The following is a 17873-nucleotide window of genomic DNA, read 5'->3' on the forward strand; positions in this document are numbered from 1 at the left end:
TTACTGCAGTGCGAAAGGACCCCAGTCAGGGATCCCTCAGGGCACTAGGCCCTGTAGAAACAAATACTGCGAAGGCAGCCCCTGGCCCAGTGAGCTCACAGCCCAGTATTTGTGGTGGCGTTGCGGCCGTATTGTTTCCAGAGAGACGAGGTGGGCGAGGAAATACCTTGTATTGGCCCAACTTCTGCTGGTGAGAGAGACACGCTTCCAGGCTTCACAGAGCTCGTCTTCAGGCCTGGAGGGGTCTGTTGCTTCTATTGCTAGCGCCTTTCAGAGAGCGCCACGAAGCGCTGGCTCCTGCTCGTTAGTGAGTTTGCATGGGGCAGGTTAGTGTCCAGACCTGGCCTCCCTTTGACACTCCTCCGTGGGCGATTGCAGACCCGAGGGAGAGCTCAGTGATGCTTGTACTTTCCACCCACAGACGCAGGTCCAACAGAAGATATTCCCTCACCCATCTGGTCTCAGTCTTGTGTTTAGACTGCGCTAGGGAATAAAGAGATGACTGGGCGTTACAGTCAGCAGGGTGCTCTGGTTGCCAAGAAGGCTAATGGCATATTGGGCTGTATTAGTAGGAGCATTGCCAGCAGATCGAGGGAAGTGATTATTCCCCTGTATCTGGTGCTGGTGAGACCGCATTTGGAGTATTGTGTCCAGTTTTGGGCCCCTACTAAAAAAGGATGTGAACGAGTTGGAGAGAGTCCAGGAGAGGGCAACAAAAATTATTAGGGGGCTGGAACACAGGACTTATGAGGAGAGGCTGAGGGAACTGGGCTTGTTTAGTCTGCAAAGGAGAAGAATGAGGAGGGATTTGATAGCAGCCGTTAACTACCTGCAAGGGGGTTCCAGGGAGGATGGAGCTAGGCTGTTCTCGGTGGTAGTAGATGACAGAACAAGGAGCAATGGTCTCAAGTTGCAGGGGGGAGGTCTAGGTTGGATATTAGGAAAAGTTTTTCCCTAGGAGGGTGGTGAAGCACTGGAATGGGTTACCTAGGGAGATGATGGAACCTCCATCCTTAGAGGTTTTTAGGGCCTGGCTTGAAACAAAGCCCTGGCTGGGATGATTTAGCTGAGGCTAGTCTTGTTTTGAGCAGGGGTTGGACCAGATGACCTCCTGAGGTCCCTTCCAACTCTAATCTTCTGTGATTCTATGATTCTATGACTGGGGAGGGCTCTTGGCTGACAGGAGAGACCAGTATCTCTGCAGTCAGTTTTAATGGGATGCTCCTTTCTGAACATTTAATTCTAACTGAAGATCCTCTTCTGCTCTGCTGTGGATGGACACAGAGACGACATCAGATACAGCCCCACGGTGCGTGCAGAGGCGGGCCACAGTACTAGCGGGAAAGGTGTTTAATAATCCTCTACCGCACGGCATCTGCTGATGTAAATCAGCTCCACTGCAAGCAATGGGCTGGGCTGTTCTACCCCAGCCCAGGGTCTGGCCTGCATGTCAAAGGAGGCCGCATTCCATCCTAGGCGCCAGGGGGATTTGACAGTAACTGGAAGCAGACGTTCAGGGTTCATCCCAGAGCTTAAAGTCAGGGCTCTCGGGCTCTGTTCCTGGCAATGTCCTTACTATGTGACTTTGTCTTCCTGTGCCTTCATGCACGGAGTGCTGGCATCGATCCACCATGCAGCAGTTCTGTTCATCAGCACTTCCCCCTCCACAGCACTTTAACCTTGGCAAGACACTAACCGGCTGCATGTGACTTCATTAATGAGCAGGTGACCATGCTTTGCAGGGCTGGCTGAAAGGGGCTAGAGTGGGCACTGTACATGGAACCGGAGCACAAGGGCCTGGGGGAGCCTACCTGGGGGTGAAGAGGACAGAGGGGCCGATACCTGACGTGAGGCCATGCAGACAGATGGCTGCCCATGGCTCCTTCAGCCTGGGGGGGACGAGGTTCAGCATGAGGTCCTGGAGGGCAGGGTGGTGCCATGACGTGGAGGGCCATTGAGGATGGTGCAGGGCCCAGGACTGAGCCAGCACTGAACCTGCATCGGGTACATAGGCTTTGGTGACCGGTCTGCCCCCAGGGCAATAACTCTAACCTGCATGTCTACCATGCACCATGTCTACCGTGCCCCGCTCCCCTCTGCTCACTCACTTGCTGAGTTATTCCAGGGCATCTTTACTGAGAGCTGGTGAGTGGGGAGGGGCAGAGCAGGGGCGAGGGAAGCTGGCTCAGGTACTCCCTCCCTCTCTGGCGGACTCAGAACTCTCTCGTTTGGGATCATGGAGGTGTGCTACCAGTCAGCGAACGGGGGTGGCTCACAGGGCTTTGGGGCCGTATTCTCCTGGAGAGAGCCTGTGAGGACCCCAGACCCCCCGGATTCTGCTCTAGGATGCATTATACAACAGGGGCAGCTCTGGCTGATGGAAACACTGCACCCCCTAGTGGATGCTTCTGTTGCCCTCCCAGCTGGTTATTATTAATTGTTATTATCTGTTCTGCAGTGGTGCCTACAGATCAGGGTCCTTCTGTGCTAGGGACTGTCCAGAGACCTAGGCAGATCCGGTCCCTGTCCCCAAGATCCCCCAGGGGATTGTCCCTGACAAGCCCAACCTTCTGGCATTGCACAAACAGCTGGCCTGGTCTCTGTCCTGGAGCTGCCTCTACCTCCTATTGGTGGAGGGCCCCACTGGAATGGAGGAAGAGCAGCCCAGTGGTTATGATGCTAGCCAGACACCCAGGTTCAATTCCTGCCTCTGCCACGGACTCCCTGTGTGACCTTGGGCAAATTACTTAGCCTCTCTGTGTCTCAGTCACCATGTCCAATGGGGTAATAGCCCTGCCCCGCCTCCCAGTAGAATGTGAGGGTAAATATGGTAAAGATTGTGAGGTGTGCTCAGACCTAGTGGTAAGGGAGGCTATAGAAGTGCCTGAAAGATAAGCCAGTGGGGTGGCTAACTCCCTGCCCTGGCTCATGCCTGCTACAAGGCAAGCCCCAGCTGCTCACAGGCAAGTTTAAGCTGCTGCAGCTCCGTGTCACGTCCCATAGCGCTCACGGGGTCTCTCGTGCTTTGTCTTGCAGCACATTCCCACTACCTGTACGGCTACAGGCTGGCTGCCTTCCGGGACTAGGCCAGAATTCAGACCACACCTGCTCCTCCGCGCCAAAGAACAGACGCTCCCGGCCACGTGGACCGAAAAGGATGCTCTCCCCCTTCTGTTTGTACACAACCCTGCCCCTCCCGGTCCCCTCTTAGGTGCCCCTAGGTCCTGGTAACATCTGTGGCTTTGCAGCCATCCTTCCCCCTGACCTGACTCACGGACATAGACTCCTCCAAGAGAGGTACGGGGCACCTCTCTGCTGCAGGCGTGGTCAGCTGGCTGCGCCGTGTTCCTGTCAGCAGGTCCCGGCCGAGCGTGAGGGGCGGAGATGCCTTGAAGTCGATCTGCAATATTTGTCCACTTTGTGTCTCTGTACATTTTGTTTCGCTGATGTAGCGGAGGGCAGCCGCGCCTGCGTCCCCTCACCGCAGGGAGCCAGGGAGCCCTCCGGCAGGAGGACGAGAGAGCAAGAGTTCAGCGGGTCGACTGCTCTATCCCCCTGTTCTCTGAGCCACGGTGCAGGGCCTCATGGCAAGGAACTTCTGCCAGGACGGGCCGTGGGCTGGGGAGGACATGGAGCTTCAGCGCCAAGCCACTGTGCTACCTGTAGGGTGGGGGATCTATGCTGGTGCAGACGGGGGCTGCATCTCAGGGGGCTGAGGGGCCTCTGCTGGTGCAGAGGGGGGCTGAGGGGTTTGTGTTGGTACAGAAAGGGGGATGTCCCTCGGAGGGCTGAGGGGTCTGTGCTGGTGCAGAGGGTAGGGCTGCCCCTTGGTGGATGGGTGTGAGGGGGTCTGTCAGTGCAAGGATGGGGATGCCCGTCACAGAGAGGTGAGCTTAATGACTAGGTCGGGTTAGGCAGCATTTTCTGGAGCCGTGTGCCTATCTGTGTGCACGTCAACTGAGCTGAGGCTGAGAGCACTCTGAGAATTCGAGGCACCCAAGCGGATCTGCAATGGTCTGCGAGGGGGAGGCCGGGAGTTGTCCCCCATGTCCGCCTCTCCAGCCACATACGCGCTTGAACTGCATGTGACAGGTTAGAAGTGCAAACAGCTGATGATCCCCCTTCTCCCTTGGATGCCCAGAAAATGACCACACCTGCCCCAGCTGTGGGTGCACAGGGAGCTCCCACTGTCCCCCCCCCCTTGAAGTTAGGTAGCAACTGATCCAGGAGGCTCTTAACTCTTTCCATTTCTTCCTTGTAGGGTAGGATCTGTTTGTCGCCTCATGCCCCTTTTGCGTTGTGTGGCCCCTGTTTCCGGTGTGGTATTTATAGATGGCTGGAATGACCTATACTACTCATGTGCTGTTTGGAAGTGCAATATCAGAGAGACTGTACAGTTGCGATGTCCTTTGGTGTATTACTTGCCTAATACAGTATTAAATATTTTTTTAATTTGAAGAGTAAGTGACCCCTTTATATCAATACCCTATTTCCTTTGTCATATTATTGGTACTGCATGGATTCCAAACCCTGAAAGTGGGTCAAGAAAGGATGTATGTGTGTTCCAATAAACAGGGTTTTAAAGCAACGCTGCCTTGTGCTTTGTTCTCATCTGTAACCATGCCCATTGGGAGCCATTACAAGACCACCGCCGTTCAGCCTCAACTTCCCTGGGGGTCATTGAGAAGAGCCATTCAATAAAGGTGGTAGTTCTAATGTCGTCAGTAACTGTCTTCTGCCAACAGGAGGCTGACGAGCGTGTCCTGGAATGAAACCATCCGGGCTGGGATCATGGGCAGGTTAGGCTGAGGAAATCTGCCTTGCAGGCACAAGAAGAGCTCCCTTGCATCACTGCCGCTAGTTTTGCAGGATGATTCCATACCTCATCCCCACCAACGTCTTCTCTGCCCTGCTCTTGGATCTCTGCCGTGATGGTACCGCTCTCCGGAATCTACTCCCCAGAACGATTATTCTGACTATTGATGCTTCCTCGTGTTTGCTTCCAAAAATCTTCTTTAAGGGGGAGTTAAGGTCAGTGCTGCGTAACAGGGCCCTCTGCTCCCCCGTATCCTTCTGGGACATGGAACTTCAAAGCCCCAGACTCGAACATGAACAAACCAGGCAATGCTGAGTTGAGCCTCCTCACCAACCCTTGCAAAGAATATTGGGGTGACAAGAGCAAACAACCTGCAAATCTGGACATTTTGCAGGGCTATGGCTGGTACAGTCTCACACACAATGCTTCCTCAGCTGTGCCCTCTTTAGGATGCCAGCACCTCATTGTATAGCTCTTTTGGGAGTGGGCAATATTTGTCTGAACTGCAGGGACCTAATTGTAGGAACCCCCTGTATGCACTGTTAGCTTCTTTAATTGCGATTGTACAACTGGAAACGAACCAGAAAGGCGGCACAGTGTGATGTCAGCCAGCGGCAATTACTCTTATTAATGTAGCTCGGAGGCCATAACGAAGGACTGTATGAACAGGAGTCTTGATTTGGTATTGTAGAGAAAAAGGCAATTGTTGTTAGGGGTGGGTCATGCACTGTGAAGTTCCCAGTTCCTATTGTCTCTCTCCAGGAGCAACACTGAGGTTGTGTTGTGTGTGAAGCAGTATCGTAACTTTTCATTGTCAAGTTGTCACGTTTTAGTGCTGTTGACCGTGCTCCAAAAAGGAAACAAATGAGAGGGTTCAGAAGAGAGCTGCAGAATGATTCAGCTTGGAACACATTTATTCGAGAGAAGGTTAAGAGGCAATTTGATCATGTTTGAAAAGTACCTATGTGGGGAGAAGATTTCTGGCACTAGAAAACACTTTATAATAGCAGACAAAGCTTGATTATGCCATGATTCCATGGTTGGAAGTTGAAGCTAGATAAATTCAGACTAGAAATAAGGTGCAGTTTTTTAGCAGTGAGAGTAATTAATTGGTGGAACAACTTTCCAGGAGGTGTGGTGCTTTTCCCATCTTGTAAATGATTTGATCTTGTTCAAACACTCGGTTTCAATGCAGGAATCACAGGGTGAAATGCCCTGGCCTGTGTTATGCAGGAGGTCAGATGAGATGATCACAATGACCTGTTCTGGCCTTAAAAACCTATGAATTTTGGAATTGAAGCAGATGACCTATCTGGAGCTTTCTGCTCCAGCCAGTGTCTAGCACAAGGTGCTGCACAGGGGAGATCCACGTTCTAAGGGGCAGCAGGGACTTGCACTGCTCTGGAGGCAGGAAAATCCCCTACTTTTCCTCTGCAATGAGCTTCATATGGCAGGTGGAAGGATTATTCATCCCCTTCCACCACAGGGACTCTGGCATTTGAGGTCTTGGAGCTAAGTGGGATGGGAACCAGGCAGATTAAAGGAGGGACCGTGGTCCAGTTGTCTGAGCATGGGATTAGCATCCATGGACTGCCTGAATACTAACCCCAGAACTGAGTTCTGACTGTTTCTCTGTGACCCAGTTACTTTACCACTCTGTGCCTTACTTAGTTCACAGGAGTGTTGATTTATTATTACTTTTTGTGTTGCGGTAGCACCTATGAGTCCCAGTCATGGCCCATGCCCCCATTTTGTGCTAGGTGCTGTACAAACACAGGACGACAGGTCAGTCCTTGCCCCAAACAGCTTATACTTGGAAAGCATGTTGAAGATGTGTTGTGACTATCAGTTGTAAGGGAAGCTTATGGTACCAAACTGCTGGGCGTTCCATGAGAGACTAGAAGGGGAATTTCTCCTGTGTAGCATTGATCTAAATTAGTGCCTCGTCCAGCTCCTATTGAAATTAGCACTGGAGCTCTTGCAGCCTCATCTCCTCTGTGTTTAGTAAAGGGCTGTGTTTGCTTCCAGGTCTCCTAATTGAAGCAGATCCACAAGTCTGGCAAGAAGCAGCCAGTCTCTCACAGAGAACCATGCCTAAAAGAGCGAGAGCAGCCCGCAGGCAACATAGAGGCCCAGAAACCATTTCAAACGAGAATGCCTTTAATTATTTATTTTTTAAAAAATCCAAATAAGTTAGCAAAAATAACAATAAAAAAAAAACCACCCCAGCAACTCCACACAGCGCTCAGTAGAAAAGACCCCCTATGACAGCTCCCGCACCTACAAAACGCCAGCTGGCAAATGAAGTTGGTCAAACAGCATCTTGTTAAAAAAAACAAACCACACACAAACATTGGCCCCCAAAGAAACAAACTTCCACAAACAGGGAACGAAACACAAACCGCACGCTGGAATCCTTCCTTATTACACGGAAGTTGTGTCGCGTCTGCCCCCGCCTTTAAGTAGCAGTTACAATAAATCGTCAAAATGCTTTGATCAGTCGATTCTAGCCTTTTTTTTTTTTTTTTTTCCAGAGGCCGAGAACCCATAACTCCTATTGAAGTGGGGAATCAGCACCCTTGAAAATCAGGTCACTAACTTGTGTATTAATTTAGGGTTCAGTTTAAACAGCTGGTTTATCCTTCGTCTCTTAGCCGACCAAGTGGAAACACTCTGCAATGATTAGGGAATTGGATGAGTGGCTTTGCTGGTTACCGTCTATGACTTTGGACTGGTAAATACATTTTCCAGTGTTTGAAGAGTTCTGGTGTCATATTTCCACCTTATTACCAGCTGGGGAAGACTCTGAAAAGCCCCACAGGCTTCTGCCAGCCTCAGTTTTGGACCCGCTCATTTTGGAACGTGACGGCCACATCCTCCACCGCGATGCTTTCGACAATCGAGGACAGGGAGTGAAGATTGCGGTCTTCAGAGGATTCATTTAACTCATTTAACAAGTGATCTACAGAGAGCAAGAGAAGAAACCATAGGAAGGTGACTTAGGGACCAGACTGCCAATCAAGATGACTGAGGGGGACCCCGTGGAACGACCAGGATCCCAGTAGCTGTTGCAGCTGCAAGAGAAGGACCTAATCTGTTCAGGACCAGTGTGCTGTCCACAAAGCCTTTACCTTGGTCGCCAAAGTGTTTCTAGTAGGTCATGGAAGACCAGCGCTTAGGGTGTGGCGCTCATGTCATTCACTCAGATAGGGGGGTGTTCAGTGAGTGAAACTCGCCCAGCTTCACTGACCTGCCAGGAGAGGTGATAATTGTTGCCTCTGGGATTCCTCTCCTGAGCCCTGACCAATCCAGAGGGGAAAGAGAAATACCCAGCTGTAGCTGACACCATAAGCACTTTCTGTTCCCACATGCAAGGGCCCTTCTAGGGTAAGTGGTGAAATGTCAGAGATGGGAAAACACACTCATCAGGACATGTGCGCCACATCTTAATAGAGTTGGGTCATGGGCATGATTAGAGACCTGGAAAACACTGAAAAGACTAGGACAGTTTACCTCTGAGAGGAGATGAATAAGAGGGGACACGAGGAAAGTACAAAATAAGAACTTCTATTCACAAGAAGTTACACAAGAACAAGGGGATGCTCAGTGAAACTGAAAAGCAACAAATTACAAACTGCTAAAAGGAACTCCTCACATTGCACGGGTGCCCTGCAGAACTCACTGCCACATGATCTCACTGATTCCAAGAGAGCAGTAGGATTCAGAAAAGAAAGACATTTATACCGCTAATAAGGTTAGCATAAGCTGACCTCTAACTATGGGGTCAGGAGGAAGCTGTCCATGAGGGCAGATTATCCTGTAACTGCTAGTGCAGGTTTCTCCCTCTAAAGATTCAGCACTGGCAGTGGCCAGTGTTGGAAACAGGATACTGGAGTAGCTGGACCCTTGGTCTGATCAGTTTGGCAGTTTCTAAATTCCTATTGTCTCCCCTCTTGTTAGCAATTACTTCCCCTCATCTCTCTTCCCACGCTCCATCGCACTACAAAGCTGGGGAAATATCAGCACTTGCTGACATGGGAAAATGCCTCTGGGAAGCACAGCATAGGGCTGGTTGAAAATTTTCCATCAGAACTTCTTTCCAACAGTAAATTGGGTTTTTGATTAAATGAAAATGTTCTTGGGGAAAATTTACAATATTTTGTTGGAAAAAACAAAAAAAAAAACAAACTGAAAATTTTCAGCAGAAAATGGTTTTTTTTGTTGAAAATTCTTCAGTTTTCAGAACTTTTTTTGTTTGTTTTCAACAAAAAGTTAACATTTCCCAAGGAACAAAGCAAGCATTTTCCAGCCCGCCCCAGCACTGAATGTATTTCTAGATGATATGATTTAGCAGCTGGACCCAAGGAGAAACCAGACCCAGCTGAGCAGTTGCTCTCTCCATTGCCAACTGCAAGTAAGACCCTCCACCGTACAGCCTGCATCTTAAACCTGTGTTGCTCCTAGCCTGAATCAGTGAATCAGTGAAGTCAGAATAACCCGGCGTGATGGTGAAACAGGAAACATGGATAGAAAATAACAGGGATCATCTGAGCCTCTCTCATCTAATCAGTTCCGTGCCATGATTGAGGCCTCGTGGGTTGGTAGCACTCCCATCTCTCCTGTTCCCTGCCTATAGCACACAGTTTAGTCTCCTGAGGACTGAAATGCTTTAGTCTAAATTGAGTCTCAGTATAGGACTATCCAGGTGAAATGTGATGGCTTGCGTTATGCACGAGTTCGGACTAGATCTGGTCTTAAACACTATAAAACCCTCTAGGAAAGGATGAGATTCAGCTCAGGCAAATGCCGCTGTTACATCTGGGGTGAAAATAGCCTGATGTGCCCAGGAAGGGGAAACCTGCAAAGCAGTGATGTTGAAAGAGGCTTAGGGTACGTCTCACAGTAAAAAAAAAAAAAAAAAAAAAAAGCTGCAGCAGCGAGTCTCAGAGCTCGGGTCAACTAAGATGGGTTCGTGCTGCAGGATTAAAAATAGCAGTGTAGACATTCAGGCTCAGGGGGAAGGTCTCAGAGCCCAGGCTCCAGTTAGTGGACCAGAGCTCTGAGTCTCACTGCTGCGGGGTTGTTGTTGTTGGGTTTTTTGTCTTGGGGTTTTTTTGTTTTGTTTTGCTGTGTAGATGTACCCTTAGTGGGGCAAGGGAACATGAGGGCTGCCATGAGTTTGCAATGTCTAAATCCTTCTGCGGTGCAGAAGAAAGGCCAGTATTATTCTAGGCAGTGTGTGCAGCAGCTTCTGATCCTGATTCTCAAATCACGGAAGAGGCAGCAGAAGAACCGGCTAGCTCTGGCAGGCAATATCCCTCCAGAACAGAAGTAAATCCTGGAGTCTCCTGAACACTGAGGGAGAAAGGAGCTCATCAATTTAGGAGCATTGGGCGTCTCATCTCTCAGAATAACAAAAGCCTGAAGGATGAGAAAATAGGAACCAAGCAACTCTGTTCCCTTCCCTGAAATCAACTCTAGAGGGAAATTCCTCTGGTGTCTGGGAAAATTTGACTAAGAACCACCGTGACCCCTGAGTTCCCTCCTTCCACTTGAGGATGTTCCCCCCAGTCCCCCAACACTTCTCTGTTCCTCCCACCCTATCTGTGGTGGCTTCCAGAGGAGATAGTCCAGTAGGCTGCTATGCCCTCCAGTGTCCCCACCATGCCCACGCCCTCTCTAAATCCCCACAGCAACACATACTGGGAGGTGGCAGCCAATCTTCCTGCTTTGCCCCAGCAGCACTTGAAATGCTGCCATCTGGGCCATTCTGTTCAGGGGGGCATAGCTTGTAGAACCCTTTAAGAGGCTGTAGGGAAAAGAGCCATTGGGTATGCAACCTATTGGCCGTGAAAGGGACGGTCTCTGGGTCCCACTGCTGCACCAAAAGGGGGGGAGGTTAGCAGCTGCCCCTGACTCAGAAGATACTGCCATAGGGATCTGAGGGTTAGCTGGGCAGCCACCAGCCTCCTGGATATCTGGAAGGACCATCTGGACACCCCTTAAAAACAATAACACGGGGATGAAAGCTCTGGGCCCACCCAAAAGACAAGGTAGAGGGGAGACTGGGCCTGTTGAGAAGAGGGGAGGCTATGTGCAGAGGTGGGGGGAATAGGGAGGACATAAAGCCTTCTTGAGGGATCTGTGTGCCCAAAGCGCAGATTATTTGGATAAACACCCAGTTCTGTGGATGCTTCTCTGAGCTGAACTCTGCAGCTTTTTGTCCTTCAGCCCAGAAGCATTGGGGCAAAGAAGCCAGTCTGGGGTATGTGCTCTGCTTACCCCCGGGGTTACTGCTGAACTCCAGCTGGGTGCTCCACTCTGGGCTGCAGGAGGCGCTGTTGGACCCACACTCACTGGCCACCTGTAATTAGGAGGAAACAATGACTGTTAGGGTTACTCATGCCAAGGGCTCTACCCTCACACTGGGTCAGAATCTGACTGGGCCAGCACCCGGGGTCATCTCCCAGTTGTGCTCTGAAATGCACCACTCAGTTGGCCCAGATGGGTCTATCTAAGCTCCCTCAAGATCTCTGTCTCCCTCAATCCCAGTGAGAAAAGCAAACCTGTTTTAAAAGGCGCACTCAGTCCATGTGGAAACACACTACCATTCCCCTCTGTCTCCGACCTGCTCAGAGTGAGGCGTCCGAAGTTTTAAATATTAATTAAGGATCCAAGCAACGCTCCCCAGGTGGATTCTGTGAGACCCACTGGCAGGGGCTGGACCCTGGAGAGGGTGTCAAGATCTCATGTGTGGGCCGCTTAGATCATCAGATACTAAATGGCTGTTTTGTGCTTATGGGAGCTGAGAGTGTCTGAGCAGGATGAGGGTATTGTTTTACCTTAACAGATCCCATGATGGCCTAGCTCGATTCTTGGGAATATTTTCTCCCCCAGAGCTCATCATGGCAGAATCTACATTCCTGACATTCAAGAAAGAAAGGGACCATAAGTTGGACCCCAGCAGGATCAGCCACTGAGAGGGACAATGGAGCCTTTAACTCCGGTGAGTCTTTTTACACATCTGTATAGGATCAAATGATAACAAGATTGGAGTGGGGAATTTCTCTCCTAGCGAGGAGGCAGAGACACCCCCCACTCCCGCTCCCAGCAGATGCACCAAAGAGAAGGGAGCAAAGGGAAAGTTTAACAAGCGTGAATACAGTGTGAGAAGAAACAGGGGCACTGGTGGGAAAAACAGCTGGGGGAAAGCTCCTGAGAAGACATGTGAGATGGGAAAAGCAACTTGGCTGGGTGGGGCGGCAGATGCGTGAAATGAGATGTTAAATATGGCAGAAACTGAGAAGGAAGCAAGAGCAAATGACGGGAAAGGTGAGGGACTGAGCACTCTCACTGGGGCATGATTGAGTTTAGTGCCCAGTGCCGTGGCTTCTCCTGTCCTGCTTGCATGGTGCTGCTCAATTCAGCTGCCTCGCAGCCTTGCCTTGGATACCTAGCAAACTCTTGCAGCTGTGTCTGTGCTCTAACCTTGCCTCGGTCACACCTGAACTCTGCCATGTGGCCTCTCAGTTGGTAATGGCTCCTCTCACCTCCTCTCTGAGTCATAGAATATTAGGGTTGGAAGGGTCCCCAAGGAGTTCATCTAGTCCAAGCCCTTGCTCAAATCAGGACCACAGCTTGGGGTACCAGGTAACGAGCCAGTTGAAGTTGGACAGTCACAACTGTCCCCTCCACATCCTCTGTCATTGCTCACAGATCAGAATTCCAGGTTGGAATTGTTACTCCTCCTCCTGGCAAACACTTGTTGCACACAAGCCGTCCTATCACCTAGACTCCTAGATGCTATGGGAAGGAGGAAGGGGGGGACACAGAAGATGCATTGGGTAGGTCTACCCTGCAATCATTGGTAGTAAAACAACAACCCCCACTCCTTAGCCCCCTTTGGGCTTGTCTTCACTCGAGTTTTTTACCTGGAGTTAACTGAGTTCTAACTGACTTATGGTACTTAACACAGTTGTAAAGGCTGGTATGGACTGACTACATGTTTGATTAAGGTGACAAACACTACAGGGATTAGCCTACGGTTGCTTCTCTGCCGGTGGGTCATGACCCCCGGGGCGGGGGGTAACGAAAGGCACTTAGCTGGGGGGGAGGCATAGAAAATGTTATTAAAATCTCTAAGCAAAGAAAATCTTGCTCCCTGCCTGCCAGCACCTGCTGATGCTTCAAGGTCAAGTATTGTCTGACACCCACTGGAGGGTCCCATGTAAATACATTATATAGGCACAGCATTGCCACATGATTTACTCTTACTTGCACTGTAAAGGTAAGGAGGTCGCACATATTTTACTTTAAATAAGGGGTTACCTATCTGAAAAGGTTGAGAAACACTGGCCTAGGGTGAAGATCAAATGTTGCCTGGCACCAATGTATGGGGAGTATCCACATCAGCCTTTATATGTTACGTACCTTGAGTTAACTGGCAATTATTTAACTCCAGGTAAAAAGACTCTAGTGAAGACATACCTCTGGTCTCTTCTCACACATTAAAGGAAGGAATGGAAATGACATCTCTTAGTGCGCAAAATCACTGGGATTTATACAGACTGATCTAGCACCTCAGGTTGTGAGATGCTATGTCTTCACTGCAAAAAAGAGGTGTGTTTTTCTGTTGAGATAACTAACTTAAGAGAGCGATCTCAATGTAAAATCCTGGTGTAGATAGGACACTGTAGTTTTCACTTCGATGAAGCAAGTTGCAGTAAAACCCAGGAATGGAAGAGGGGGTATAGGGTTGCTCTCATCTAGCTATCTGGAGGTAAAAGCTACTTTTGTTCTTGTCTCGCAATGTATTTACATCAATGAAGATATCACCATTATTGCATTTGGAAAGAAGTTATTGTTCAACAGAATCAAGGGGATTAGTGAATCAGAATTCACTTTCCCTTGCATTTTGTTTTTCTGAGGTGATTTACATTGTTCCAATTTTCCAGTACGGTAACCCCCAAGCATGATGTGGTTGAAAAATGGTAAGTATTTTCCAGGAAAAAAATTCAAACTTTTCTATGGATTTAAAAAAAAATATTTTTCAGCTAAATGAATTGAAATTAAAATGTTTGTTTTGTTTCAGAGAGAAAAGATATGTGAAGTAATAGCTTTTATTGGACCAACTTCTGTTGGTGGAAAGAGGCAAGCTTTCAAGCTACACAGAACTCTTCTTCAGGTCTGTTTCATGTTTAATGAATATGTCCATTTTGTTTAGCTTTTCATTTCCTTGTTTTTGTTATTTTTTTTTCCCCCATGAAAAAGGGAGAGAAAAGAAAAATATGGAGGGAAAAAACAAAACAAAATGCAAACTGTCAGTTCATAACAAAACAATGTGAATTTTTCATTTTGACTCTTGTCCAAAAATAGAAAAATTTATGGAAATGAATTTTTCACAAAAATGTTAGATTTTACATTAAACATTTAAAGTAAACATTTTTGATCAGTCCTACTGAGGAGGTGAGAGGCGGAGAAGAGATAAAGAGGATAAAATGGGTTAAAGAAGAGGTAGTAGTTCTGGTGCTTTAACATAGCAATTGACTGGCCCGGGTTGTTTTGGTAACCAGTTTGCATTGATTCATTTCCATAGGTACCAACAGGGTAGGAGAAATTCATATAAATCAATCCCAATTCAGCATACTTTCCAGTTTTCAAGACTTCATTCCTATAGCCTCATCTGGCTGTTTGCTTGTGGAGCTTTTTCTTAATTCTGGTCATTAAAGTGAAAGAAATGTAGTGAAATGAGAGAAAAAACATTTCACATTCAGATCTGCGCCTTGGGAACAGTGATCCATAGATCATAGGCAGCAAAATAGTGCAAGTAAAGGGCTCCTCCAATGAGGTCCTGAACACCCTCAGCTCCTGTTGACTGCAGTAGGAATGAAGGGTGCTGAGCATCTCACAGGATTGAGCCCAGAATGCATTGCAGTCCTTCATGATTCCTAAAATGTGCTAAAAACGTCACTGAAATTTTGCCGTATTGACAGCTCTGACATGTTTATCATGAAACCCATGATACTCAAAGTATTTTTCTTAAATCTCCAGCTCCTGAGGTCAAGTGAATACCTGGGAATCTCAGCTGTCCTTTTATTTAAAAAAGTAAGTTTTTAGCCCCAGGGGGTTACAGAGAAGAGCTTCTCAGGAGTGTAACTCTAACAGATGAGAAACCAGAGGGCAAATAAAAAGAACCCAGCATGTATTATCTTTTTAAAATCCTATCATTTTAAAGACAATCTCATTATTTTGGTGGGTACTGACTTGAGCTGGGCAAATAATGGGTTTTTCAGCTCCCTGGCAATTCCAAAACATTTTTTAAAAACGGGTTTGGGTCAAATTGAAAATAAATTTTCACCAATTTTTTAAGGAGAATTGAAAAGTGTAAAAAAAAAAATTAAACTTGAAAAATATATTTCACCCAGCTCTAGACCTGCCTCACAAGTTTTGAACACGTACAGTTGGCAGTTCTGGTTCTGAGACTCAGGGTTGGGCTCAGATGCCCTGGAGCGGTACCTGGATGGGCACACGGAATAAAACAAACGTGCTAAACAGGTGGCCTCATTTCCAGACACACCCACATCCTTTTGCTTTCTCCTTTGCACACGCATGGAGGCTTGCCTCTCAAGTGCCATCCACTGTGAAGATAGTTACATGTGCCAATCCCATGTGCCCTAAGGATCTGCAGACATTTGCTCTGAGCATGCCCTTTCTATGAGACTAGCACAGGGAGTTAACTTTTTGTATTGCCTAGAGCATTTATTGCCCAAATATTATGATCCAATATATACAGCATGTACCTGATTCTCCCGAACACTTAATTTGGGTGCAAGGCTGTTTCACCACATTAGAGCAAAGCAGCAAGAGCATATTGGTGAATCTGCCCTGATACGTCCACCTGCAGGAATATCCCAATCCTTTTCCAGTATATTGAGTCTTTCCTGGGCAATGCTTTCTTGCAGGAGTTGTGTCTTGTTACACACTAAGTCTTTGTGAAAGGAGAAAGTTAGGCGCTTGCCCGAGCAGCGAGGGTCATTTCAAGATTCCTCTTGGTTTGCTTGTTGGCATCATCAGAAGCCACGAGTTATAACTAAGCTTGGCCTAAGGAAGAGCCTGGTGTGTTAGCGTGGAAGGGATTACAAGGCATGGCAAAGAGGGCAGACATTTCACGTTGAAGAGCTTTGCACCCCTGTGCCCACGTGGCTGCTCCCACTGACCAGGGGATTGTCACCCACTTTCTTGACTGGGCTTCGTATGCCCCTTAATCAGCTACTTTTGCTGGCCCATTTTCAGATGTCACAGCCTCCATTGTCAGCTCCGCTAGTCTACCTTCCCCTGGACGGGGAGGCAGGTGTATGTGTGTGTAAATGCACTCTCTATGGCGGGGAAGTCCTGGTTGTTCTGCTCCCTCTCCCTACAGGTGAAGGCTGGGTATGGAACCCATGATCTCCCTAGGACTGGGAGCTGGCGATGGAAGCTGTGGTCTCCCTAGGGGCGGGGGATAGCTATGGCTCGCTAGGTGGGGCAATGGGCACTTACCCCTGGCTGGGAGGCGGTGCTGCGGTAACGCAGGTCTCTCTGCTCCCGCTCCTGCTGGTTGAGGGTGCTAAGCAGGCTCTGCAGGCGCTCGATGTACTGAATGGCGCTGCGCAGGATCTCCACCTTGGGCAGCCTCTGGTTGGGGTTCAGTAACGTGCTCCGTTTCAGGGCCTCGAAGGCCTCGTTCACCTTTTTTAACCTCCGCTTCTCCCGCAGGGTGGCGGCGCGGCGCCGGTCGATGGAGACCGTTTTCCTCTTGCAGATCTTGCACGCCCAGGGCAGACACTGGCCGGGGCAATGCTCAGGCAGAGGCGAGCCCTTCTCCTCCAGCCCCGTCCTGCCCTCAGCGCACAGCCCCAGGCCGGGCCGTTCCTGGTACACCCCCTGCTCGTAGCCCTGCAAGCGAGAGCTCAAATAGTTTTCGCCATCGTAAAATCTCTGGTCGGGAAAGAAGTAAGGGTTGGTCTCAAAGAGCTCCATGGGCAAGCGGCTGGCAGGGAGCAGCCTCCTCGGAGCGTGCGGCTGAGCAGCGGCTGCTCTGTCTCCCAACACCAACTGTTTGGTGGCATTTAAACCCTGGCGCTGGCATTAAATCACAGAGATAAATATAGAAAAACCTAAAGGAAACCTGAGCCTGCTCTAAGCTGCTGCCTCACATCAAAACTTGTCCATCTGATTTCATGTGCTCTCCCTGCGGGGATTAGGCTGCCCGGGCCTGCACTGCGGCTGGGGGGGGGCCGGGGGAGCTGGCATGTGTTGGACAGCGGCTCGGCCACCTCGCAAACAACGGCCTCGTTTGAGTCCTTCTCGTTTCTGCTCTTTACAGCGCTATTGATGGTCAGGCTGCTCCCGGGGCTGGCAGCTCCACACTGCATTCCTGCATCATCTGCTGCCTTCAGTTACTGCTCCCAGCCAGGGCCAGAGCCAGCACCTCACAGCCTGGCCGAGGGCTACGAAGGAGCAGCGTGAGGCCCAGCCTTCACTGGGGAGAAAGGCCGGCTCGGCTCCCAGCCCTGACAGAGGCGCAGGCCCTCCACGTGTCCCTCTCACATCGAGCTCTGCCCACTCTGCCCTGCACCGCAGGGTTGGGCTGCCTCTCCTCTCACACCTTGTCCTGCTCTGCCCTTCCCCTCACACCCTGTCCTGCTCTGCCCTTCCCCTCACACCCTGTCCTGCTCTACCCCTCCCCTCACACCCTGTCCCCCTCTGCCTTGAGCCTCATGCCCTGCTCTGCCCCTCCCCTCACACCCCATCGTGCCCCTCCCCTCACACCCTGCCCCACCATGCCCCACCCTGCTATGCCCCACCCCTCACACCCTGCTATGCCCCTCCCCCACACTCTGTCCCCTCCCACATGCCCTGCCTTGCCCCTCCATTCCCATCCTACCCCACCCTACCCCCTAATACTCACACACTCTGCCTTGACACCTCACACACTCTGCCCCTCCCCTCACACCTCACCATGCTCCTCCCCTCCCGCCCCACTCTATCCCATCATTCCCACCCCACTCTGCTCCCC

At 49.7% G+C, this 17873-nt stretch overlaps 2 protein-coding genes across 2 annotated transcripts in view; one reads left to right on the top strand and one right to left on the bottom strand.

Annotated features, from left to right (window-relative positions):
* Positions 1–4589, top strand: part of PPFIA4 (PTPRF interacting protein alpha 4) — an 87825-nt gene extending 83236 nt beyond the window's left edge. Inside the window, exon 30 of the mRNA XM_067531530.1 lies at positions 3037–4589. The gene's annotated coding sequence lies outside the window, so the exon portion shown is untranslated. The remainder of the gene's footprint in view (positions 1–3036) is intronic.
* Positions 4590–6903: 2314 nt separating this feature from the next.
* MYOG (myogenin) lies at positions 6904–16834 on the bottom strand. Its single transcript, XM_067531600.1, has 3 exons — positions 16355–16834; positions 11099–11180; positions 6904–7778 (listed from the first exon to the last, which is right to left on the bottom strand). The coding sequence occupies exons 1-3, from the start codon at positions 16832–16834 to the stop codon at positions 7651–7653; spliced, it is 690 nt and encodes a 229-aa protein (XP_067387701.1). The 3' UTR covers positions 6904–7650.
* Positions 16835–17873: the final 1039 nt, after the last annotated feature.

The sequence above is a fragment of the Emydura macquarii genome, unplaced genomic scaffold, assembly GCF_026122565.2.
Source record: "Emydura macquarii macquarii isolate MOO-44397 ecotype Brisbane River unplaced genomic scaffold, CSIRO-AGI_Emac_v2 contig_3220, whole genome shotgun sequence".
NCBI lineage: Eukaryota > Metazoa > Chordata > Testudines > Chelidae > Emydura > Emydura macquarii.